This window comes from Pogona vitticeps, chromosome 6 (genome assembly GCF_051106095.1).
Source record: "Pogona vitticeps strain Pit_001003342236 chromosome 6, PviZW2.1, whole genome shotgun sequence".
Classification (NCBI taxonomy): domain Eukaryota; kingdom Metazoa; phylum Chordata; class Lepidosauria; order Squamata; family Agamidae; genus Pogona; species Pogona vitticeps.
In genome coordinates, this window is record NC_135788.1 from 92,514,637 (window position 1) to 92,541,692 (window position 27,056).

The following is a 27,056-nucleotide window of genomic DNA, read 5'->3' on the forward strand; positions in this document are numbered from 1 at the left end:
TACAAATCAACTTGTTTTTGTTATTGGTCTTCAGGATATAAACATGTGCTTGATTTAAAAATTTTGCAAGATTTCTCGGACATGAAAGTCTCCCTTAATTGCTTCACTGGAACGCTAACTGATTTGAACTCCAATGAAGGTGTATCTGTAGCACATAATTTGGCTAGGAGAGGCAGTGCTTACCCGCGTATGGTTCCATTCGAAGTACAGATCACTGGAAGCTTTCAGCATTTCTGTAATGTTTCGATTTATTTACAAATACTGTACATGAATTCGGTATAGAGGAAGAGGTGCGGTGTAAGACAAAATTTCGTTAGATTTTTAGAAACTCGGCCCTATAACAGCACTCTCCTGAAATGAAAAGTAGGACTTTTGCCTTTCTTTTCAGCCCCACTCAAAAACTGCAGCTTCTGTTGTTTCTCACCCAGAGAGAAAGCTTCCATCATCTTTAACTAAAGCACTGTTGTTACTGATGTTGAGACAGGTAGGTGTGAGGTTTTTCTACAGTCTTTGGTGGACCTTTCCTACTCATAATATTTAAGAGAGGTATTTGTGTCAAGTAACAATAATCTAAAAATTAGCTGCCATTGAAAGATATAATTGCGATAACACAGACTACATTGGCCATCTACCCTGAAATTTGCATTAGACTGGGCACAGATGAATGTGAAATAAAACCCAGTGAGTAAATGCTTAATGCAAGGAAGACTGTTATGGAATAATTTTTTTAAACTGGAAAACTTTTTTTTTGGTTCACCAAAATTTAAAGTTTAAATTTGTTCTGATTATGATGACATCACTCTTGTCTGCTTTCAGCAAGTGTGGTCACCTGATCAGATGCAAAGGGATGCTCACAGTGGTGTCAGTTCCCCTTAACTGAGATCCATTTGTCTCCACACAGTGTTTTCTCTTTTAAAAAAGACTTTCAACTCAGTGTTAAAATACACGATTGCTATGGCATTTAGGAGAACAGTTAAGAGACAGGCAGAGAGAGAGAGAGAGAGGTGGAACTTGCCAATTAGCACCTTATCGCAGTTTTTGTGGTTGGAGCCCCATGTAAACAGAGCTCTCTTTCTCTGCCCCTCCTGACTCCTACAAATTGTGTCTGGGTGACTACAGCGATTTTACCTGTGGAAACCCAATTTCAACAACAGTGAATTCACAGCAGATCAGACTGTATTTTCCCCATTGCGTAGTTGCACCTGTGGAAGTTGGGTTTCCATAACTGAAGTTGCTTCAGCCATCCAGAAAACCACATTCTACAGTATAATGACATTGCTTGGTCAAGTACAAGATTCTAACTGGCTGTCATCCGAACAAGGTGAACAATAGGACCTGTGACTGTAAATTTAGTTGCCTAAGTAAGAATTGTTTGAAGGGCTCCTGTGAGACGACAGAGTATAGAGTTGTCAGTGTTGTAGCAATGCCAGGACTTGCTACGTTGGCATTTGGCACCCTTGTTCAATAACCTCAGTCTCTTTGAGCTTAACTGCAGTTTTTATACTAGTTGCCAGGGAGGGGAAGGATAGGTTTTTTTCAGCAACAATATATATTGTTGTGACCTATCCTTGTTGGCAATGCAAAGTATTCTGGGGGATTTCTTAGACTTGAAAAAGCAGTTAAGAGCTATTAGTTTTAGAGACAACCTGCCCTTGGGGGAGATGGAAACTGTTAGAACTAGCTCATTGATAAGCTGCCCCACACCATCTGCATTCTTCAGCTCTTTTTGGGCATCTGGGCTATCAACAAGTATGGTTGCATTTTTAAGATTACAACCACACTACCTACACAAGTGTCATTGCACAGTCTTATGTAACTGTAGGACAATACAGCATTGTTGATCCCGATAGGTGACCAGGCAAGTGTCTGTTGACAAGTCCAGTAAGTAACACTCAAGTCATACATACTTCTATAGGCTGCAGATACACCAAACAAATCATATTCTACAATGGTCCTGTTTGAATGCACCAAGCTTTTGATTGAGCCAGGCTTAGCTATCAGTATTTAAGCAACAGATTGTTTTTCTGCTTGAGTCACCTGAATTGGTTTGCTCAAAAGCTTCAGGGCTGCACAGCTGGATCTGGCTGGGGATCAGGGAATATAGATGGTCCTTTTCTATCCCAAGGCTCTGAGCCAGAAGCTTATTCGGCTTGTTTTATTGCTGATGCAACAATATTATGTAGGTGACAGACAGAGCTTACACTTGACTTTAGATTTTGCCTTCTTGGACTATAGCTTGCAGAGGCTAAGCTGCCAGAGGGATTCTGGGAGCTGTAGTCCAAAAGGTAACTTTTCCAAGATCTGCAATGATAGAAAGAAAATCAGAGAAGAAATGTGGAAGTGGGACAGGGAATGGTAGAAAGAAAGAAAGAAAGAAAGAAAGAAAGAAAGAAAGAAAGAAAGAAAGAAAGAAAGAAAGAAAGAAAGAAAGAAAGAAAGAAAGAAAGAAAGAAAGAAAGAAAGAAAGAAAGAAAGAAAGAAAGAAAGAAAACATCTAGAAATGAAACAGTTTGATTTGTCATTCTGATAGTTCGTATACTTGCTTCTCACGTTGTGGAAGAGGCTGAGTTACACTCAGCTCTTTGTGTTTGCGTGATTCTTTAGTCAAGTTTAGTCTATGACTAAGGAGGCCCATGTTATCAAGATAGTCAGCATCTTTATGTTCATATACTAATTCAGACTCCATCTTGCATGGGAAATTTCTGCCTCTCAGCAGTTCAAGGATTACTCACTTATCTGAGATTTAGCAGTGACATTCTGCAGGCCACTCCTTTCAACTTCATGGCATTTGGTGGGCTGAATTGCATGATCTGGTCTGTGCAGGGATTTGTTCAGATGGTGACATCTTTTGTTCTCTTATGGGACTCTAGAAAGCTACCCATTTGGCAACATCCAGATATTCCTGGATCAGTCCATGACTCCAGTTATTGAAGACTCTTCATCAAGTACACTGATATCATGCTCGCTATCAGAGTATCTCAAAACAGCAGCTGGTGCCCATTGCATTTGGTGACGTGGCACGCACAGTACAGGTGGGCTGAGCCAGAGGTGACAGGAACAGGCAAGATCAGAAGTGGGCATTTCATACACATGGATACACATAGATAGGCAGACCAACATTCACATATATACACAGCAGGAAAGGAAACAGGTGGAGTCCTGACCTTCAGCTCTGATAAGGGCACATGCTGGAGTGGGTTGCCTTCAGGTAGCCTCAGCCTGGATTGGGCAGTGCTCCAGTTGTCCTAATGGACCAGCCTCTGCTGTACCTCATGGGGAAAAAGTGGTGGTGGTGTCCGTTTCTGTGGCAATAGAATGCCGCTTGTTCTCCTGGTATGTTGACCATCGCCAAAGCTGTGCATGGCTGAGACAACCCAGATCCTTGAGAAGCCGTAGCAGGTCATTACGGAACTTGACACCTATGAAGCCATAGAGGAAAGGGTTGAGGCAGCAGCGGAAGCAGGCCAGGCTATAAGTCACATCACTGGCCACATCCATGCGCTTGATGACATTGCACTGGTCACTGGTGTAGTTGAAGGCGGAGATGGTCTCTGCAAGCACAACACTATTGTAGGGAAGCTGAAAGAAGACAAAGACCACCATGACTGCAATGAGGACCTTGATGGCTCGATTCTTCTCAAAGCTGCGAGCTTGTTGCAAGGTCCTGATGATGATCCAGTAGCAGGAGGTCATGACGAGGAAAGGCACCAAGAAGCCGAAGACCATCTGAGATACTCTGATGACAGTATTGAAGACCAACAAGTTGTCTGTCATGAGGGTACAGCGTGGCTTTTGGTTTGCAGACTCATGCACACCCCGGTGGATCACTTCGGGGATAGAAAGGATGAAAGCTAGGATCCAAATGGAGAAGCAGGTGATCTTGCTGGCAAACACCCTCTGAGAACGAAGGCGGTGAGCTGAAGGGGCCTGGACAATGGCGAAATACCTGTCAATGCTGATGGAGAGAAGCAGCAGCATGCCGCTGAAGAAACACATCTGGCAGACACAATGGACAGCCTTGCAAGCAAAGTCCTTGAAGATCCAATACCTGGCTGCGCTGACAGCCCAGAATGGAAGAGTTAGCAGGAAGAAGATGTCTGCTACAGCAAGATTGAGCAGGTAAATATCCGTCATTGTCTTGAGTCTCTTGAAGTAGATGTAGGTTAGCATCACCAGGCCATTGCCTGTCAGGCCCACAAAGCACACGAGGGAATATATGATGGGTAAGAACGTAGCCCGGAACTTCCGAATATCATCTTTGGTGCAGATTTCTTCAAAGAACCTATAGTCAAGGGTGGCATTGCTGTAGTCACCACTCTCATAATCACTTGTTACATATGTGCCCATGCAGGACTAGGAGGGAAATTAAAGGAATGGTTACAATTCAAATACTCCATGGTAAGATCCTTGCAATGTCATCTAAGTCAAGAGTGGAGGAGAATATGTGCCCTCCACCCCAAGGTTGCTAGACTGTAAGTTGACATCAGCTTTAAGCAGCCTAATTCAAGAAGGCTGATGGAGCTAAGTCCGAGAACATCAAGATGGCCCTATGTTCTGTACTCCTTCACCAAGTGATGAAAACAGGCAACAATCTTCAGGTAACATGGAAAGCTTTGGAGCCCATCTAAACTATAGCTATATAATCTTTCTTTGCACTTTAATGATCACAGCTTCCTCCAAAGAGATCTGTGATGTGAATCACTGTTCAATGACAGTACTCTTCTAGATCTCTAGCCTCCATCACAACATTACAGAGGTGCAAAACCATTTCAAGTCCCAGATTTCAATAAATCAATATAAAGGGATGGACAAAAATTACCATAAACTGAAATAATTTATCAATTTATCCAATTTGTGATCTCTGTGCAACCATGGGCAAAAGTCTGTGCTCACCTTTTGGCTTTTCATCACTGGGAAGAAGTCATAAGTGGCAGATAGTTTATTATGCCTCATCCCCACAATTTTCAAATTATATAGAAATAAATGTTTATGATCCAAATTCTGTATCTTGGAAGAATCAGGACGTCAAGTTTTACATAGCAACATCTATGGCAATAGTCAAGACAGTTTACAGGATACTCTCTTATGCTCTCAACCATTCACACTTGTTACAAAAAAAAAAACAGGCATGGCAATTGCTTTGTGTTTGACTGAGAAGTGGTTAACTGATGAAAAAACGACTCAGCTTCTGGAATTTTCCCTTACTTGTTGTCACTTAGCGAATGGTAGTGAGTACAAACAAGATAAAGAGTATCTTGTAGGCCAGGGGTCTCTAACCTTTTTCACTCCACGGACTGGCTGGGGAAGGTGGGGCAGCCCCCATGCTCATGCGCATGCATGAATGAGCGTGCTCTCTCACGCGTGCGAACAAGCACACATGCACAAATGGCAGCATGGCACTTGTGTGGGCGAGCGCGGTGGTTGCGTATGTGTGCAAACAGCGGCATAGCGCTCACGTGGCACGGGCGCTCTTGTGCACATGCAGAAATGGTGATGCGGCACTCACATGGGTGCACTTGAGCACACGTGCAAGCATGCACAAATCAGCTGTGCGGCGTGAGTGTGTGCAGGGCGTGGGAGGACTGTCTCTGCAGCCTGGTCAGGCTCAGGCCACGGACTGGCACAGGGCCACGAACCGGGGGTTGGGGACCTCTGCTGTAGACTATTTTGACTTCTGCCATTGATGCTGTCAACATTCAGGCTGCTCTTTGCTATGTAAAGCCTGACATCCTTTTTCCTGCTGGCAACTTGGACATGGTATTGTACAGCAATATTAGGGCATTATGCAACAATATTGGAACATCTCCTGATGTTCTGAATCATAGGTACAAAAGCACAATATCCCACATTCATATACTAGAGATTTTAAACACAGTCACCACTGTATACAAATTCCAACAGAAACTCTCCTCATGTGAAATTACCCAGTGCTACAGGATCCCAGCAGGTGAACTCCTGATCTGTACTATGGTTGCTGGGAAAGGGCAGAAGCAAGACCAGCTCGGATGCAGCTGTAGTCCCTCTGTGCCAAAATATTTTGAAGGGCTGTTTTGAACTTCATTAAATGGCGAAGCAAAGGTGTGACTAAATGCAACATATAAAATGGATGTTACACATCGATTTCAGGTAAACTAACCAAAATGTTACACCTTTCGGGTAAACTAATGTTGCCATCCCCACTTCACAGAATGCAGATTGAAAAGCTATGTTCCAATTTCCAAACCCTTTCCTGCGGATAGGCAGCCTGAGAAAGAAAAGCTATATTGGCCCAAAAGCTCTACAAACATGTTGTGTGCATATTTTCCAAAAGATGTCCACTTGCCTTTTGAAAGGAAAAAAATGTGGGTGTGGGGGAGAGCAGGGAGTTAATAAAGATTGTCACTGGAAACCATGGTCAATATCAAAGTATGTGAAAGAAAAACAGTGAATCAAGACAGGGACAAAAATCAACTCATTTGAAATGTGGTGTTGGAGGAAAGCCTTACAGATGCCACAGCTGCCAGAAAAGCAGATAAGTGGGTGCTGAATCAAGCCTGAACTGTTACTAGAGCAAAATTTGTCAATTCTGTGTACATGGAGGCTAGCATACCATGTACACAGAATAAAAATACAGAACTGACCAGAAAAGACAATATTTCTGGGACAAGTGAGGGAGGGCAGTAGGAAGAGAAGAAGACTTAATGTGAGACAGATTGTCTCAATAAAGGAAGCCATAGCTGCTAGCTTGCAAGACCTGAGCAGAACTTACTGTAAAATACACTATTGCGAGGGGAACCGTATGAATAGAGAACAACCTAATATGAGATGTTATTGGTTTGAAAGATCTGAGAAAAGCTATTAATAATATGACATTTTGGAGGTGAACTCATATAGTCACCGCACATCAGAAGTGACTTGATGGCACATAACATCTTTTGAGTCCCCCCCTTAATTATCAGACAATTGTACAGTATAGTGAAAAGACAGGTGGAATGGTTGAAACTATTATATAGGCACCAAAGCTCTGCTAACATTGGGTAAAATGATCCCCAGTCACAAAATGAAAAACAGTAATTTAACTGTTTAAATTAGTGAGCGTTTGAATATTTGTTCTCTATTCTTTTTTAAAAAAAGAATATTTGTACAACCAGATACAAAATCCCTTTGCCAGCATAAATGTCAGTTTGGCCACGAAGGAGTTAAAAAGTCCTCCTCATGAGAGTCAGCTGATTGGGTCCTGACTGAGGGGGCCATAAGTTCAGATTGCCCTAGACCTGAAGCTGATTTTTCCTCTGAAGATTTGTGTCAGAAGCCTGGCCTTATAGCTGCTGGGAGAGAAATACTGTTGTCCAGAAATAATATTGTAAGATATCCCTTCTCTAATGCAAAGTTTTTGAGGGTGATTTGGTCTTGAAATGCGGAATTGAGAGCCATTGACTACAAAAGTGAAGCTCCTAATTTGATATGTATCAGTCCAGCTGCCTGGTTTTTGGAGGGATTTTTTTTCATGGAGTGGCTATGGAGATTACAGTGACATACACCTGCACTTTCAAATTTATCACTACCCCACTGGCCATAAGCATCTAAATGTGCAGCAAATAAATCATAGTTTAGAACGTTTCATATTTCTCCCTCTCTATATTCAGCTTCATTATTTATTCTGGTCCACTAGTTCTGCAACCTTACTTTTCATAGTGTTAAGAGGTTCCAAATGGTTCACCATTTCCTACTCCATTCTGAACTACAGTTTCTGACAAAGGTTTGCAAACAGTTCTTTGTTAATTCAATTATCATATCAAATCAAAGTTAAGTTTCCTTGTCTATGGTTTGGCATAATGCCTGAAATAAGTCAGAGTTTCCCCCCCTAAACTGAAGAACTGTCTTTAACAGTTTTAAACATTCAGCTTAAAAAGGGGGGGAAAGCAATCCATTGTGTATAGGTAAATATGTTATAGATAAACACTCTTGCTTGAAACAGGGCAGTCCGAATCATTTCAACCACTCAGGAGTGACCTCAGCATGTGATCTGTGAAATATGTCTCATGATCTTTTGCAGTTTCTCAACAGAAGCTGAAGTGTATTTGATGTGCATGTTGGGAAACTCCAGACAATTAAATCCCAGACTCACCAGGGAGGCAAGTTTAGCTTGGGGGTTCCTACCCTGCAAAATCATTAGTAAAATGATAGAATTTCCCTTATCAAAACTGGAAGATGTGTGTGGGGAGAATCCATCCAGCAACAGGGCTTGACTGATGTTAGGGGAGTGCTGGGAAAAAAGAAGAAGGCTAACAGAGCTCGGGAATATTATATTTTATTTGGTGTACAGAAACTCCCAAGAATGCTGTTAGGGGGAGTCTGGGAGTTGTATTTCCCCCCACCCAAAAAAAAGATTCCTAAGTTTGACCAAAAGACTCTGAGGGTTAGCAAGAACAGGTTAGGAATAGCATTAATGGAAACTACTGGAAATAGCAGGCGAGTGAAACAGTGGGCTCTGGACTTGCTGTAAAAGCAACGAAGAAAGACAGTGAAAGAGCGGAGATTGGTAGCGACTGTTGGAAGGAGAAGAAAGACATTTAGAGAAGGTGAAAGAGGACGCAGCAGCACCCAACAGACACAGGAACAAGGGCATATTATTCAGATTAGGGACCCATCATTTTTGTTTGTTTGTTTGTTTTTGCTGAGGCACCCTAGGGCTGTCAACTGCAGTGGGGTGAAAGACTGAAGCGCCAGAGGGGGCCCAGAATACTTGAAAGCCTAGGGGCCCAGCCATGGGTTAATATGGCCCTGCACTGGAGAGGCAGGTGAAGGGAGTGAAAGAAACCCACCATTGATCTGGAGGCATCAGCCCATGTCATCTTTAACACCCACATAAAATATAGCCTAGGTGTATGTTGAAAACTTTGTGGTGGTTACAGTGTGTGAGGGTTCCTACCACATCCTGTGGGTGTAGTTAAGGAAGCATCATCTAGGGAGAAATAAAGGAGTGAGACCACCACCACCCCTCCCCCCCTTCCCATGTATGAGCGTGGGTGGGTGGGTGGATGGGTGGGTGAGAGATTGAGAAAGTGGATATTTGAGCCTAACCTTAGTTCCCAGCTTAACCATGTGAAATGTGGGGTTTTTTGACTCAGAGACGATAGATCTGCTTAGAATAGTGGTTCTGAATCGAAACCCCAGATGTTCTTGGACTAAAACTCCCCAAGGCCTTCACCACTAGCTGTGCTGGCCAGAATTTCTGGGAATTGTAGTCCAAGAACATCTGGGAACCCCAGGGTTGGGAACCACTGGCTTAGAACAAACCTCTCACCAACGTAGTGCCCTCTAGATATATTAATCTACAACTGTCTTCACTCATATAGAATGGTATAATGAAGTAAAGAATATAGCAGTTAATGAAAAATTGACTTCAGAAATTAAGTTTAAAAAAAGAAGAGATAATGACAAATAGATTAAATGGAATATGGGAAGAATTTATAAAAGCTGTATTGTGTAAAGGTAAAGGGAAAAACAGGCAATGAATATATGTATTTTTGGAAGGGTTTTTGGAGTGGATCAAAGAGAAGGAAGATTATGATTAAAGTAAAAGTATGTGAAATATGATAGTCCCTGGCATGAGGGGTGTACTAGTATTTTGTTTTCATGTTTTGAGTAAGGTTATTTGTACAGTACATGTATTTTGTCTTGTCTTGTAATTAATTAATTTAAAACATTCCAACTATCTGGTGGTCCAACATCTCTGGAGCTTACCTAATTGGGAGAAGGCGGCTTAAGATAAAATAACATAACAAGAGCCCTGCTGGATTAGGCCTATGTAGTCCAGCACTGCTTTGCCATAGCAACCAAACAGATGCGCAGTGGAAAGCTCCTAAGTGGCCACCTCTCCGTTCCACTGCTGACGTTTCCTCAACTCATCCTTTACCGCCATAACTCTCAACAGATGGAACACATATAGCTGCTGAGATACAGAAGTGGTGAGATGCCATTTTTTTTTCTGTCAGAAAATTACGGAATTGTTATTTTTGTTTATTCATGTTCTAGTCATAGCAATAAAACAAAAATAAAATTGTTATTATTGTTGTGTTTTATAGTAGCAGCAAAATTTATATTCAGCAGTACTCTTCTTATACTTTCAGCTAATGGAATCATTATTTTATTTGCTTATACTGTGTTTCCCCAAAAATAAGACAGTGTCTTATATTAAATTTTGCTCCAAAAACGCATTAGGGCTTATTTTCAGGGGATGTTTTATTTTTTTCAGGTACAGCTATTTACATTTATTCAAATACAGTCATGTCATCTTCTTCTGCTTGCTGCACAATGGTAGAGGGTGGGGTTTCACTTAACTAGGGCTTATTTCTGGGGTAGGGCTTATATGATGAGCATCCTGAAAAATCATGCTAGGGCTTATTTTCATGTTAGGTCTTACTTTCAGGGAAACAGGGTATTCACTCCTAGGAAAGTTGCTTCATTTTTAGTGTCATAAAACCTACCGTGAATTATGCCTGTGAGTATATCATTATACTTTTTGGGAGGAATAGCCTCCCCCCATTGGGTGAGTGGGGGCAGAACCAGGTTCTATGGCAGAATGATGTGGGGGGGGGACCTTAAATGTGAAAGGTTGAGAACTGCTGCTTTACAGCTAAAGACTATTTTACTAGACCTCTATAGATTTGTGTTCAAGTCCTTAAGGAGCCAGGGCCAGTCTACTGCCTCACCTGACTTATTTCACAGGATGGCTGTAAAAATAAACGGATACGGGAAAGCTATGTTGCTGTTCCACCTGAAGTCAACCGACGACTGCTGAGGAAGATTTTAAAGTGTGTATAGGTGGATGGGTGTGGTGCTGTTGTACTTTCCAAAATGTTTTTTAAAATTGTTTTCAGTTTTGGTTATGTTTTAATATGACCATTTATTTAATTCCGTTAATTAATATCATAAATCTTTGAGACTTTTTTTTTGTACATTGCAAGAAATTTGTAAACTGTCTCCAGTTCCAGTTTTGGGAGACAAACAGGGTTATAAATCAAGTTAAAAGTGCATGCTGCCCTGACCTTAGTGGGGGAAAGGCAGGATGTAAGTGTAACTAACAAAAACAAATAAACATACACCTGGGTCATTAAATGTTCCATTTGTTCTATAATCCTAAGGTTAACCTCAAACACTTCCATTTGCTGAGCTCCTTTTAGTAATTGAATAGGGAAGTGGTGGGAACCATAGAGAGCAAGATCAATATTTAGGCTACTTCTTCTCTCTCTTTCACTGTGCATGCACGTGCGCATGCACAGACATGTGTGTACACGTATGGCAGCAGCAGCTACAGCAACAAAAACAACAACAACAACTCAAAGGACAGCAGTCAGAGAATGCAATTTTATACAAGTTCTACTTTGTAAGTTTCTCACCTGGAAAAGGATGGGCAGATTCCACAAGATGGCTAGCTTCAGCTGTTTAACTAAAGGAAAGAAACACACAAAACACGTGCTATTCATGAAGATAAAGTGCAGCTTCAATTTCTGGCTATGCTGGCTTGGGAATGTGAAGAATTGCAGTTATTTTTTTTTATTTTCAGGTATGCACAGAAAAACACATACACACACATTTTCCTAAATCAAGTGGCTTCCCTCATTCAGGGCTTAGTCCAAACCACATCTCTGGATCCTTTTATCTATTGTATGTATCTCTCTTTTTTTGCAACTTGTCTAATGCAGATGAGCAGGTAGAGAAAACAAAACATTACTAAGTAATTGTGGCACCAAGGGGATTAGGGATAAAGAGTTTCCTGGAAATTGAGATTAGTTGCCACCAGGTAGATTTAACATTCAGGCACCAGTTCCATTCTCCCATAATCACCTTTTGTTGCAAAATTGATTCAAAGCTAAGACCTAAAAGGTCGGCTTCAATGACATTGTCATTAAGGTCACTTGTTAACTGAACCACCATTCCCAGAATTCCGCAATTAAATAGCTGAGAACTCACTGACTCACTCACTGAAAAGTATTGCTTTATTCTGATGGATGACATGAATATTCCCATGCCTTGTTTTAGGAATTAAGCAAATTCATTAGATCATTCATTTTATTATAATCCAAAAAAGGGACTCAAGCACACTTCTTCTTCAAGTGAGATGGTGCAATAGCATTTCACTTTTAACAGTGGATGATATATAATTTGTTAAAAAAAAACTCAGATGGATATCCATCCCTTAGTTTTACTATTTGAAATCTATACTTCACTTCTTCTTGTTGTTGTTGTTGTTTAGTTGTTAAATCGTGTCCGACTCTTTGACCACATGGACCAGAGCACGCCAGGCCCTCCTGTCTTCCACTGCCTCCCAGAGTTTGATCAAATTCATGTTGGTAGCCTCACTCAACAGCTATAATAGGAACCAACAAGGTAAGACAGTAACACAGATTTTCTCTCTTGTTTTCTTTTTTCTTTTTAGAGGAGAGGTACTGGAGCTAAAACCTGCCTATTTAAACTTAAAAGCCCTCTACCTATTGTCAAACGGGTATTTGAGCAGAATGCTTGCTGTTATTAAACAGCAAACGAAAATCCTCTGCACATGCTCAGAGACATGCTTTCACTGTGATTACTACCAAGGCAGAGCCTTCATCCTAGAAATATATTGAAGGGCTAAGGACGTGAAATAGCCAGGAAATCATAGTCTTAAAAAAAAAAGCAATTCAGCTCTGGATAATTTTCCTCATAGGAGCAAATAAGAGAAAGAGAAACAGTACTCACCCCCATCCATGGCTTTTCACTAGTCGGTTACAGACTGAAACCAGCATGAAAATGTGAGCAGAGTGCTAGTTATGAGCCAGCCAGCCTGTGAGGCAGCAACTTAGAATGATCCTGCATCAAAAGCAATGTACAGAGACACTTCCTCTTTTTGACTCATTTTGCCCAGCAGTGGTAAACCAGCATTTTGTGTGCATAGCTTTTCATACTTGAAAAGGGTCACATGACCCTTTGCGCTGAAAAGTTGAGATTTAGCCACCTCTCTCCCTTCTCTGAGGAGAATGACAGACCACTGAGGGACCTCCATGGGCTCAGGAGTTTCCTGCTGTTTCAAGAGAATGTGGCTGGAGGTACTTTCTCCTTGGGAGAAGAAGAGTCTGTAGCAGGAATTGTTGTCCATCATTTGTTGTGGGAATACACATGAAAAGATGGGCTCTTCATGGCATCTCAGGAACAGGACTGATTTATATTTATTTACAGTGGTGCCTCACAAGACGATTTTAATTCGTTCTGCGAAAATCATCGTGAAAAAAAATCATCTTGCAAGGTTCCCTATGCGTCGGTCTCAAAAAAAGTCTTGCGAAGCACTGGTCTAAAAAAAAAGTCTTGTGAAGCATCAGCCTCAAAAAAATCTTGCGAAGCACGGTCATAGGAAAAAACGTCTTGCGAGGCACCATAGTGATAGCAAAAACCAATTGTCTTGCGGGTTTTCCGTCCCACGAGGCAATCATCTAGCGAGGCACCACTGTATATGCATGGATAATCTGTTTTTCCACCTACCAGGTCCCTCAAAGCAGATGGGTGGCATGGTAGGTGAGGGTGAAGTGTGTGCAAAAGTTATTTTAGGGACTGCATCCCCCAGAATTCCATAGCCAATATAGCCACAAACCCATATATAGTTGCTGTGTATGCTATTTTCCAGTGAATAGCTAGAGTTTGTTAGATTCACCACAAGTCTTTGACCTTATCAACCCAGATTTAGGAGTGGAGGAGTTTAGAGAAAAGCAGGTATTAGAATTATGGTGAAAGATATTACTTGAGCTCAATGGAAAATGCCTTCCACTTTCCTGAATTCAAAGGATGTAACGTTTAAAGCCACTTTGGTGTGGAGTTTGTTGTTGGTTAGAAATTAAGTTGTTTCAGTTGCTTGAAAAACTGGGGCTAAGAAACTTGATAGCTGAGGGGGTCACATTGGCTACCTACACCCATTGTGGCTCATACTTTTTGCTGTTGCACCACGTAACAAGAAAAGCCGGCATTTACAATTAGAACAAGATGTAAGGGAGTGTACAGCTTGTTTACAAGATGATCAGCATTTCTTAGGAGGCTTTCCAAATACCTTATCTCTTTGCAAACATGCTGTACAGTGGTACCTCGCTAGACGACAACCCCGCTGTATGATGAATCCGCAGGACGGTGACTTTTTGCGATCACTATAGTGATTCGCAAAACAGTCGTTCCTATGGGGAAATTCCACTGGACATCAATTAGGTCCGTGCTTCATGAACTATTTGTTCCAGCTCCGCAAAATGGCTGCCCTGTGTTTTCCGGACCCATGCTTCGCAGGGCGGCCATTTTAACAGCTGATCGGCGCTTGGAAAATGGCTTCCCCTATGGCCGATCTTCGCTGGACAACGAGGTAATTTCCCCATTGGAACACATTAAACGAGTTTCAATGCATTCCAATGGGGAAAGACTTTTCGCATGACGATTTTGCTTAACAGCGATTTTCCCGGAACGGATTATCGTCGTCATGTGGGGCATCACTGTATATACCTTGCATGAGCTGCTCTGTCACAAATGCTTGCTACTGCCAAAATGTGAGGAGGAGGCTGAATGGGGGAAAAGAGGGGTTATTTAATTCTTCCCTTGACAGGCTATTCCTCTACCTGTCCAGATGTGTTGCTAGGCAATAAAATACTGCACTCATCCATGATGTAATTCTGGATGAGGGTGCTGACCTGGTGTGCATTACTGAGACCTGGGTGGGAGAGGAGCACCAATGTCACTCAGAGGGTCGGGGAGGGGGTATGCTGTGCTTAGGTCAAGTATTAATGGATGCATTTTAATTGCTGAGACCTGAGGATGTGGACAGGGTGCTTGGATCTGTCCGTTCTACCACCACTCTGCTCGACCCTTGCCCATCTTGGCTAATTGGAAGATCTGCCGGGGGGGGGGGGGTCGCACCTGGGTCCAGGAGGCCATGAACACCTCTTTGAGAGAGGGAGTGGTCCCTACCACCTTGAAAGAGGCGGTAATTCGACCACTTCATAAAAAGCCTAAACTGGACCCAAGCTTGGTGGTTAACTACCGACCAGTGGCGAACCTCCCTTATTTGGTCAAAGTGTAGCAGGTTGTAGCCAGGCAACTCCAGGCGCTGTTGGATGAAACAGATTTTCTGGATCCATTTCAATTGGGTTTCAGGCTGGGTTTTGGTACGGACACTGCTTTGGTCACCCTGTACGATGATGACCTTTGCCGGGAGAAAGACAGGGGGAGTGTGACCCTGTTGATACTCATGGACCTCTCAGAGGCTTTCAAAACCATCGACCATGGTATCCTTCTGGATGGGCTGGATGGGTTGGGAGTTGGGGGCACCACTTTATGGTGGTTCTGCTCCCTCTTAGCTGACTGTGTCCAGAGGGTGGTGCTGGGGGACAGCTGCTCAGTCCCATGACATTTATGTCATGGAGTTCCTCAGGGCTCGATACTGTCCCCTATGCTGTTTAACATCTACATGAAACCACTGGGAAAGGTCATCAGGAGGTTTGGGCTGAGGAGTCAGCAATATGCTGATGATACTCAGCTCTACCTCTCATTTTCCACCAATCCAGGTGAGGTGGTTTCTGTGCTGATCTCATGTCTGGACCTGATAATGGACTGGATGAGGGTTAATAAATTGAAACTCAATCCAGATAAGAGAGAAGTGCTGTTAGTGGGTGCTTTGCCAGACAGGCTGGAAGGCCATTTCTGTGCCCTGAATGGGGTTACACTCCCCCTAAGGGACACGGTCTGCAGCTTGGAGGTGCTCCTGGACCCCAGTCTAACTCTGGAAGCCCAGGTGGACTTGGTGGCCAGGGGCGCCTTCCTCCAGCTGCAGAAATTGTACCAGCTACAGCCCTACCTGGATGAGCGGAGTCTCATGACAGTTACACACACACTGGTAACATCTCGCATAGATTACTGCAATGCGCTCTACGTGGGACTGCCTTTGGTCTGGCAACTGCAACTGTTACAGAATCGAGCTACATGGCTGGTGAGGGGTGAGGCCTCTAGGGAACACATCAAGCCGATTCTGTTTAAATTTTATATTGGCTATCAGTTGCTGCCCGGACCCAATTCAAAGTGCTTGTTTTGACAGATAAAGCCCTGGATACCTGAAGGATTGCCTCCTTCCATATGAACCTACCTGGCAGTTAAGATCTAGCCAGGGGGCCCTTTTGAAAGAGCCATCCCTCAAGGAGGTAAGAGAGATGGCTTGCAGACAAAGGGCATTTCCAGCAGCTGCCCCCAGACTATGGAACGCCCTCCTGAGGGAGATTCGTCTGGCACCAACACTAATAACATTTCGGTGCCAGGTCAAAACCTACATGTTTCAGAAGGCTTTTAATTGAAATAATATCAACTGTGGGTCTTGATGGCAATTTTTAGAGTATATATTTTAATTGTATTTTAATTGTTTTATCTTTTTTACTGTACTTTAATTGTTGTAAGCCGCCCAGAGACCTTTGGGTAGTGTGGGCAGCATATAAGTTAAATAAATAAATAATAAAGAAATAAGTGAAAATGTGTATCCTGCTTGTTGTACTCAAGGTGACTTACAGCCAAAGAGAACAGTTTTTTGTTTGTCTTAAAGCAGATTTTCCAACTGTACAAATGCCCTGCCCAATTCTTTCTCAAAAAAACCCAACCACAAATCTTGGTTTGTGGTTGATCAAAGATAACTGCTCCAAGATAAAAGTGAAAAAGATAAGATGCTGTCCAAAAATCTAGTTTTATTACGGTTTGGGCGGTTTGATTTAAGTATGGAAACCAAGTACAGTACTTCTTAACTCTCATGCAAATTGTGTTACATGACACTGCCTGTCATCTAAGTTATTGATACACAGGTAACATATAACCTGTCTGGTTTTTTTCCCTCTCTTTCTCCAACTACACTTAATAATTTTCCAACTTTAAACATTTTTTAAAGTGCACATTTTTTGTTTGACTGCATGCTTAAAGAGACACATCCTGCAATATAAAATTTTTGTAATGAACCCTTTATACAATAAAATAATCTAACAATCACCTGCACAGCCGGAAGGAACCCTACAAATCATCAAGTCCAGTCTCTTTCAAAGAGGCACAGTGGGAAATCAAACTCCCAACCTCTGGCCCCCAGCCAGATACCTAAACCGTTGAATTAGTCTGCAGTTCAATGGCAGCTGCAACGTGAAGAGAACAGAAAAATCTTACATCAGGGCACAAGTGGGTAGATACATGGAAGAAAGTGGGCCTTCAGTTATCCTGGCCACAAGCTGTGCAAAGATGTGATGCAGGTTCCGCTTCTTCCCACTTCTACACATGAACAAAAGAGACGACCAGACATGAAAAGGCATGTGCAGGCATTGAACTTTATTACATGGCCCACACTAAATCTTTGCTCCTCCCCTGTACATTTGCTTTTCCAAGTTACGCTTCCCAGACTCTCCCAGAATTTCCCCCAAGATCTACCATGACTGAGTCTTGTACTCATCTGGAAGGGCTGTAAGTTGCCCACTCTGTGTAATTCCAAAAAACCCAGATGGCTTTGCTGACTTTATGTGTCATAGGGAAGAGGATGATGGTCAACAAACAGTTTGCCATTCTCAGGTAGCCTGAAAAAAAGAGAGAGATTTGTTGTTATGTCGTCAAGTTGCCTCCAATTTATAGCAACCCTATGAGGGAAACATCTCCAGAATATCCTGTCCTCAATTGCTCTGCTCAGCTCTTTTAAACTCAAGCCTGTGGCTTCCTTTAGGGAGTCAGCCCATCTCGTATTTGGTCCTCCTAGTTTCCTGCTGCTTTCCACCTTTCCCAGCATTAATATCTTTTCCAGAGAATCCAGTCTTCTTATAGGCCCAAAGTAGGACAATCTCAGTTTCAACATTTTTGCCTCCGGAGATAGTTCAGGCTTGATTTGCTGTAGGACCCCCTTGTTCGTCTTTCTGGCAGTCCAGGGTATCTGCAAAGCTCTCCTCCAGCCCCATGTTTCAAATGTAGGTAGGCTGAGATTTTCAGCTGGATTGCAGGGCAGTTGTGTGCTGTTGCTTTTGGGGAAACTGATGCTCCAGAATGCCATTTGTTAACAGAGATTGAAATATTAGTAGACAAGGCACAATGTGTTTTGTTTCTTATTAGTGAGCTTAGAAATCAAATCTGTTTCCTCTAGTATTGGGCAGGGAACAATTTTGGCAGATCAAGCTGCAGTTACATTAATCATAAACATGAGAACTGAAGCCCAAAGAGTTGACTAAGAAAAAAAGCAAATCGTATTTTGGTTGATGTTGTTGCCTATAAGCAACATGATTTGTTGCTGACTTCCTCAAAAGTACTGCTCTGGGAGTGTCAAGGTGGGATCAGATGGCCATTTATCCCACAGTTTGGTCCGGGTTGAGCACAAGCTATTCTGTTGCTTTTCCCAGCAACCACGTGATGCGTGGTGCCATCCCACCCCACCCTGATCTATGCCTATCCACATATTTAGGGTCCCTGTCAGTGGCTATTGTGTTTTGGTGTGTATCCCTTTTGGTTCTGATCCAGCATGTGGGATTCCTGGGCTCAAACCTTATATCCCCACTGTGCCTCCTTGACATGGACTGGACTCAGAAATCCACAAGGTCCCTTCTGAAATTATTAGGCCCTCTGTGTTAATTCTATTAGTTACTTCCAAGAAGATAACAAAAAAAATGATTTTATATAGAATAACACTGTTAGTCTGGGCACCTGCTTCTTCCCTCTGCTCCTCCTGAACATTGTGTCCAGTATCTTACTGCCAATCCCAGCTAAAGATAGACCTACTGAGCCAACATTTCCATAGTAAAGGTTGACACTTATATAACTCCTGTTGAATGAATGGTTCCATTTGGCAAAAGTAGTGATAGGAGGCTGGCCTACTGAAATCAGTTCTCTACTCACAACTGAGCTGATCATGTATAAGGCAGACCTTCTGTGCAGCTAATCCAAAGGCATTATGCAGCTCCTCCCTCTTTCCCTTGCAAAGGGGGACAATGTGGGATGGTTTCAACTGGAACATGCCTTTTTTTTCCCTTGGGGCCCTTTCAACTTCTGTTAACAAAGCAGAGCGATGGCACATTAAAAGCCTAATCTGAAAACATCCTTTGTGGGCTTTCCTGCAAAAAGGGAGTGATGAGGGCAATGGAGTTTTCAAACATTCCTTCTAGTTATTAATGGGGAAAAATGTAATCCACATTAAACAAGAAGTGTCACATGTTATTAATTCGTTTATTTCAGGGTGGTTTTTTTAAATAAATGTTTGGATCTTGTAGCAGTTTGGATCAAGGGTGACTGTTAAAGCCAAGAACTTGCAAAAGATACAGACTACTACTGTACTGATGTCATTTGAAGGTGGAAAAGAGATAGATGCTGCATTAGATAAATGATCCTCCCCTACACATAAACACCCCTAGCTCCCCTCTGTTCATATAAAAGGCCCGATCTTGCACCGTGCCTGTGGTTATCTTTGTGGTTCTGGCAGCCTTCCTGGAAAAGATTTCTTGGAAAGATTTACAACACGATGCAACCTCTCTGCACACACTGTCGCTTTGCGTGCCCTTTTCTGTATCTGCTACACATTTTAAAAAATCATTTTGTGGTTTTGCAACCACATAGGCATGTCTTGCAGAAACAGGTGTACTCTCTTCTTATATAGAAAGGTGCTTCATATATATAAATATTTAAAACCACTTCCAGGAAATGGATCAAGAAGGCAGGCATCCATTCTTCACTAAGAGCTGAAGAACAGGAAAGTGTAGAAATGTGTAAGCTATAAATACAATATGGTACACATGTCACATAAGAGAGCTTTGCCATTTTGAATTCATTTATGTTACATCTAGGGTTGCAATACCCAGCATTTCTCACTGTTGGCTATAATTGATGGGTCTGGACCAGAGTTGCACTCCAGCAACATATAAGGGCCCGTGCAATCTTCACATCCTGATTTATATTCACAAACGCTAGTTGAACTTGGTCGCATTGAAATCAGTGGTTGAGAAATTACCCCGATTAAGGACAGTTTTAGGTGCATACAACTCATACAGACTGCAGTACAGTCACCAGAGGAAGTGGCAATTTGCTGCTGGTGACGTCATCATGAAGCTGCACAACAAGATTTCATCCAGTAAGATGCATTAGTTAGGATTTGAGACTCACTGGCAAAACCCTGTCTGTGCATGCTCAATGTAAAGTTTCTTCCCCATAAATGTGCCAGGTATTACACCTGACAAGAAGGAACTGCTTGATTCCATTGCACAGTTAGCCACACGATTCCCATTGTCACTATTGTGCAATGTACCGGTGGAAGTAATTTGTGGATAGCACCTCTGCCTTTTATAGCTGCTGCAGGCATAACACCAAATTACATCTGTACAACTGTGCTAGAGGTTTTCCCCCCATTGATCTTTGATGGAAAGTTAATTGCAACTAAAGATATATCTGCAACATACAATTACATCAGTCCAAGTCTACTTTACCTGTCAAGACTCCATCCTAAGGAATTCTGGGACCTGCGGCTTTGTGAGAGCTCTCTGCAGAAGCTCTAGCTCTCAGTCATAAGAACATAAGAAAAGCCCTGCAGGATCAGGCCAAGGGCCCATCTAGTCCAGCTTCTTGTATCTCACAGTGGTCCCACCAGATGCCTCTGGGAGCACCTAAGACAACTGGATATCTGTCTCCTGATACCCCTCCCCAACATCTGGCATTTTGAGGTACCTTCCTTTTAAGCCTGGAGATTATACATCCCCATCATGGCTTGTCACCTGCAATGGACTTTTCCTCCAGAAATCTGTCCTGTCCTCTTTTAAAAGCATCTAGGCCAGATGCTATCCCCACATCCTTCACAACCCCTTCTGGTCTTCACTACCTGGAAAAGTTTTGTGTCATCTGCAAACTTGGCCACCTCACTGCTTATCCCTGTTTCCAGGTCATTTATGAAAAGGTTGAAAAGCACCAGTCCCAGGACAGGTCCCTGGGGCGCACCGCTTTTCACCTCTCTCCATTGTGAAAATTGCCCATTGACACCTACTCTCTGTTTCCTGGTTCTCCATAAGAGGACCTGCCGTCTTACCCCCTGACTGTGGAGTTTTCAAGTGCCTTCTGAAAATCACAATTAATACCACAACTTTCAGGATTCCTTGGGATAGAATCATGATAGTTAAATTGGCATCAAAGTGATACAGCGGTGCAAAGCAGAGGCACCTGAGCGTCAGTTGACTCCTACCCACTGACTTTGCAAAATGAGTTAGTTTAGCCTAGCCCCACATCCGTCCAGATGCTGCTGAACAATAAACAACTCCTATTACTCCTGATCATCACTGGCTGGTGTTGAAGGGAAACTGAGTCCAGTAACATTGGCATCACTACGTGTCCCCTAGTTTAGGAAAAGAGTGCTGATTCTGAAAATGAGACAGTTTTGGAAGCAAGACAGCTAGTTGGTTTTGCATGTGAGACAGCTGTATTCATAGCCCTCTGCTTCACCCTCTAACCAGAGCTGAAGTTAGAGAACTTTGAAAGGCGATGGAGAGGATCCAGAGGGCAGCCAAGGAAACATTGTTTGCTGCAGAGTGACAGATAGATATCCTAATTGTTATAATTTACTCTAGAAACAGACTGTCTGTGCCTCTCAGCCTGTAACAGTTTCCCTGCCTAAGGAAGGTGGCAATGAAGGGAGGCTAGGATATGAAAACTTGTTGAGTTGCTTAGGTCATGTTAGCTCCCTCTGCCATAGGAGTGAAGAACTGGCCGTCTGTATGGGTTAACACCTGGATAGGGACCACAACCACAGCTAGGCTCAAGGCGCCTCAGTGGCATTTGAGGGCTTGTTTCCTTTTGTTATATTTCATCATGACACATCTCGGTCAACCAGCAGTACAGTAAACCTTTTCAGGCATCAGTGGCTTTCTGTCTTCACCACGACTCAAAGAACATAAGATCCCTGAAGTTCTGGCTGGTCCCAAATTACCAATTAGCAGGTATTTTGTGAGTAAATTCCTATCTGTGCCCCAGGAGCCTTCTTGTCTCTTCAACAACTAGGAGCAGACAAAAAAAAATCATGACTTGTGACACCTGCTCCATCTTTACATCTCCCAGAGAAAAGGTTTACTTGTGAGATTTCTTTCTACCACAAACCATCTGCAAGGAATTATCACTTTACCCCTACTTGTCAGAACTGCATACATAATCTTGCTATTTTGCATTCTGGTGTGCTTTGTTTTGTGGTTTATCATTGCAAGATAAATATAGGCTCAGTTTGCAGGCCTCATTGCCAAATTAATGTCTCTGGGAAACTGCACTGAAGAAGGAAGAATTGTAGGAAATATGAATTCCTTGCAATATATAGAAGAAATGGAGAGAGATTCTCTGAAGGTCACCTAATGACGCTCATTGTTATATGAAGGGTTTAGCAAGACATATCTTTCCAGTTCAAAAGGATGATTTTCTAAGTTGACTCACCACATTAAAATGTACAGAGGTGTAAAATATAAAAATACAAAAATGTCCAGCATTTTTACAACCCATCCATTCATACAAACTATTGTACTAGAAGGAATTATTACAATCCAAAGTAACTGTTGAAGTTTCTGTTTGCAGCTTCACCTCCTGTCAGGTTTGTGTGGCTCAGAGGGATTCTGAGTCACACAACCAGTTGGAAAGAACAATTGGTTAGTGCTGGACAGAGAGATAATCACCCCAGCTGAGAAAATTGATTATCTCTCTGTCCAGCACTAACCAATTATTCTTTCCAACTTTTGAATTCAAAGAGAGCCCTGCCTCTTTCTTGAGTACAGTGCTTTCCCCCCTCTCGTACCTTGATTGGTGGCAGATGGTTGTTTGCTGTTGATCCGTTGGTTTGGTTGCTATGTACAGTATGTGTGCAGTAAAGAATATAGCATACACATGTCTTTAATTTCAAGCAAGTATAAGTAAAGAAATGCTTTTTATTTTTTCCCCTACAAATGCTTAAGAGTAAGCTCTTGAGTGCCAGTTAATGAGAAAGGGGTGGACTCTGGTGAACTTGTAGCTATTCTCCTCTGTGGATCTCTGTACTTCTACTGTGTAATAAAAGGAATTTTGCCAGAAATTCAGAAGTCTGCAACAATTAAGCTAGTCCTTCCCTTAGATAGAGTCAGGCAACTGTTTCACACAGCAAGGGATGACTGCAGCAGAAGGAGCCCCTTGGATGTCCTCCTCAGACCTCTGACCACTTCCTTTTGTTAAAGGGCAGAGTTGTGCGTGCCAGGCAGCCTGTTCGATGCCCCCAAATGGTTTGTAGCCCCAAGAGGTTATTAAAAGCAAGGAAAAAGTATTTCAGAAGATCTGTGAATCTTGAAGGAACAGTAGAGAATGCCAGGACTCTAATGTGGAAAGAAAGAGCTGAGCACCCCTTAAAATGAGCACCCTAGGAAAGTCTCTCCCTGCCCTGCCCCCGTCATTTGGAGAACTGGGTTACTTGAAGAGACTTAAGAGGCTACACAGAATAGAGTTGGGAGAACCAAAGCGAGCCTAAGAAAACGGGGCCTTCACACTGACACAGCCCTTTGCAAGTGCAGAGAAGAACAGGCAACTTCACCCCTAAGTCAGTTTATGCCCTTCGACATGTACTAAGGAAGATATGATGTTGGCTGCTTCAGATGTTCTTGATGTTGCCTATTATTGGGCAAAAGTGATCTGATCCATTTCTTAACTGTATGGTGGCGCTTCTTACACAAATAAAGGAGACCATGAATTATGCTGACAAGTCTGCTGGGAACTGTACTCCTGCAATATCTTGATAGTATCCCTCAGTGAAGATGACATGTGTGTACTATTAGACTTAGAAAATTAGAATTCCTGGGACCCACTGGATAAACCCCAGCAGTTAAAACACACCGAAACAAGGATTTGTTCCTTCCCCCCTAAAGTTTAGATACTGCCGTTGCCCCAGAATAGCAGCGATTGCATAGAACAATCTGTTGCTTGGAACAGCAAAGCATCTGGGGGCGCCTTAAATATCCAGAGGTTATATTGGGTACAAGTTTTATTTTATTTTGGAATGTTTTCCATTTTGTCCGATGCCCTGGGGGCTGCAGAGCAATGTTGAGCATTGCTTCAGAGCGGGCTGCAGTCCATGAAAGCATTTGCCATGCCACAAGACCTTAGGTTGTTTCTGCTGCAACCGCCTCCTTCCTTGGAAAAAGAAATCGTAGAAAGTGACAAGCCATGCAGATGGTGCTTCTCTTCACAGGTGCAGCAAAAGTTGTTGTTGGTTGTGGGAAAGCAAAACCAAACCACAGCTTGTCTTTTGCCGCTGTACTGCAAGGTGTAAAGAGAAAACATTCCGCCTCTTGTTTTGCCTGGCAGCTTGTTATGTTATGCACCAATGCCTTGCACCTTTCACCAACCTAGTAAGTGTATGTGTGTATGAAAGTGAACTTATCACTTTTGAAGAGAAACCACTTTTTTGGCTCATTGTCCTCCAATGTCCACCAAGAGCAACCCACCTCCAATTAGGCAGAATTGCAGTGGCCACCTCAAGCAGCAAATGGAGGTGTGTCATTAAACAGCTAGCAAATGCACACTTTTCTTTTGTTGATGGCGTGGATAAATTTGCATATGGGGTTTTCTTTCTCAGGTGGCAGAACTGTTGCAGTTTTATTTCCATCCTTGCACACTGTCTGTAGTTTGAGTGATTGGGAGGAACTTTTCTAGGCTGGGGTGATTTGTCTGTCTCTCCAATAGAAACCAATTGTTCCTCCCAGCTTTTGAAATTCAAGGAGAGCCCTGCCTCTCTGCTGACTGTCCTTTCCCCTCTCTTTTGTGGGTTGGTGGCAGCTGTTTGTTGCTGTTGATCTGTTTGGTTGGTTGGTTGCCAGTATGAGTACAGTACAGAAAGTAGTATACACAAGTCTGTAATTTTAAGCAACTGCAAGTAGAGTAACATTTTTATTCTTTCTTTTACAAATGTCTCAGAGTGAGTTACTGAGATTTTAAATGTCAGTTAATGAGAAAGGAGTGGGCTCTGGAGAACTTGAAGTTATTCTACTTTTTGAATCTCTGCACTTTTATTGTGTAGCAAAAAGAGAATTCTACCAGAAATTCAAAACTCTACAAGAAGAAGAAGTTGGCTGATCTTAAGTATAACATAAAGGCAAGGAGAGAAGGACAGGAATGGAAACACAATTTGCTGCTCTTCCTTAGGTAGCAAAATGTCCTAAGTTGGCCATTCATATCTGTGTTTCACCTCCCTATTGAGTTCCAACTCAGGTTTGATAACAGCTCCCAGCATGGTTACTACCAACCTTATTTTGCATTCAGGGAAGGCTGGAAAGCCCCAAAATTAAAAGATGGCTGCTTCTGGGGAGGAAGGCAATGACAAACCTAGACAGCATCTTAAACAGCAGGGACATCATCTTGCTGACAAAGGTCCGCATAGTCAAAGCTATGGTTTTTCCAGCAGCGATGTATGGAAGTGAGAACTGGACCATAAAGAAAGCTGACTGCCGAAGAATTGATGCTTTTGAATTGTGGTGCTGGAAGAGACTCTTGAGAGTCCCCTGGACTGCAAGGAGGACAAACCTATCCATCTTGTAGGAAATCAACTCTGAATGCTCACTGGAAGGACAGATCCTGAAGCTGAGGCTCCAATACTTTGGCCATCTCATGAGAAGAGAAGACTCCCTGGAAAAGACCCTGATGTTGGGCAAGTGTGAAGGCAAGAGGAGAAGGGGATGTCAGAGGACAAGGTGGTTGGACAGTGTCATCGAAGCTACATGCATTTGACCAAATTCCAGGAGGCAGTGGAGGACAGGAGGACCTGGAGTGCTCTGGTCCATGGGGTCACGAAGAGACTAAACAACAACAAAATGATAACGTCCCATTTCATCAAAGTTTCTGTATTGGTGGATGAGGAGAGGTCAAATATGTTTTTCACTGTTTATTAAGTTGCCCTTTATAGGAGTATCCCAGAAGTCAATTTCTTGCTGAATATTCTCAGATCTTTGTGTGATAGACAACCCCCCATGGCTGACCTTTGTGCACTGCTTGTAAGTAGGGATGTAACTCCTATCAAGTAGCACCATTTGCTTTGGCAGCAAAGAAAATACGCACCAGAGCATCAAAACTTTAAAAGGAGGGAAGCTATGTTATCTTATATTTATAGGTACAGTAAATATGTTATGTCAGTGTTCTATATGTTTTGTGTTGCTATGTTGTGGTGATCTATACAGTAGTTTTAAGCAATAAAGCTTGTTCTTCATTGAATCCTCTAAGCAAGAACGGAGATTTAGGAAAAATATGGCAAATGGTTATGATGAGAATTGAACAGCCCGGATCCAAGGCTAGCTTTCCATTGACTAGGATTATGTCAATTCATACTGTAGCATCAGGCCTCACTCAGTCAATGCACTTCATCAGTCTTCTCCAATGTGGGGTTCTCCAATTGGCCTAACAGCTCCAAGGCCATTCTGAGACATTTGGCAAAAAGCAGTCATTACCCTTCCATTCCAGGTACAAAAGCGGAACAGACTGGTGATGGGCAGTGTCTTCCACTGTGTATGAAGACAGCAGGCCAGTTTAGAAGGGGAAGCCAGGCTGGGTGGCTCGCAAACTTCCTCCAGCATCTTGCTGCCACCTCCTGACATATTCCATCTGAGGCAACTCTTTCCCTTTGACTCAGAACAATACAGCCTACCATGACAACCCTTGATGGCCATGTTGGCTAGGGATCATAGGGGCTGTAGTCTAACAGAGTGGATGACACCAGCTTGGAGAAGGCAGCACGAAATCATTCGCCCGCCCACCCTCCTGTGCCTGGGTTGTTGTTCAGCTATCACTGGGGCGCCACACACAGAAAATTTGTTGTTCCATAGCAAATGCCTAGTGCTGCAAAGCTTGCAGGTAGTATATGAGGCAAGGACATTATTTGTCTACCTTTTAACCACAGAAGGAGATGAAGGGAGTGTGATTTAATCGGCAAGTACTGCTTGCCGTTGCCTGCAGTGTTACAAAACAAGAAGCCACTTCAAAAGAACGTAGAAAAAGGTCAGAGAGCATGCTTCAGAATGAAAGCAGAAGGGGGAACGGAGCAAAAAAAAATGAAA

At 42.7% G+C, this 27,056-nt stretch overlaps 1 protein-coding gene across 1 annotated transcript; it reads right to left on the reverse strand.

Annotated features, from left to right (window-relative positions):
- Positions 1-230: 230 nt before the first annotated feature.
- On the reverse strand, positions 231-12,893 carry CCR7 (C-C motif chemokine receptor 7). The gene is made up of 3 exons (XM_020805880.3): positions 12,721-12,893; positions 11,382-11,431; positions 231-4,353 (listed from the first exon to the last, which is right to left on the reverse strand). Exons 1-3 carry the CDS (start codon positions 12,728-12,730, stop codon positions 3,271-3,273), a joined length of 1,143 nt encoding a protein of 380 aa, XP_020661539.2. The 5' UTR covers positions 12,731-12,893; the 3' UTR covers positions 231-3,270.
- Positions 12,894-27,056: the final 14,163 nt, after the last annotated feature.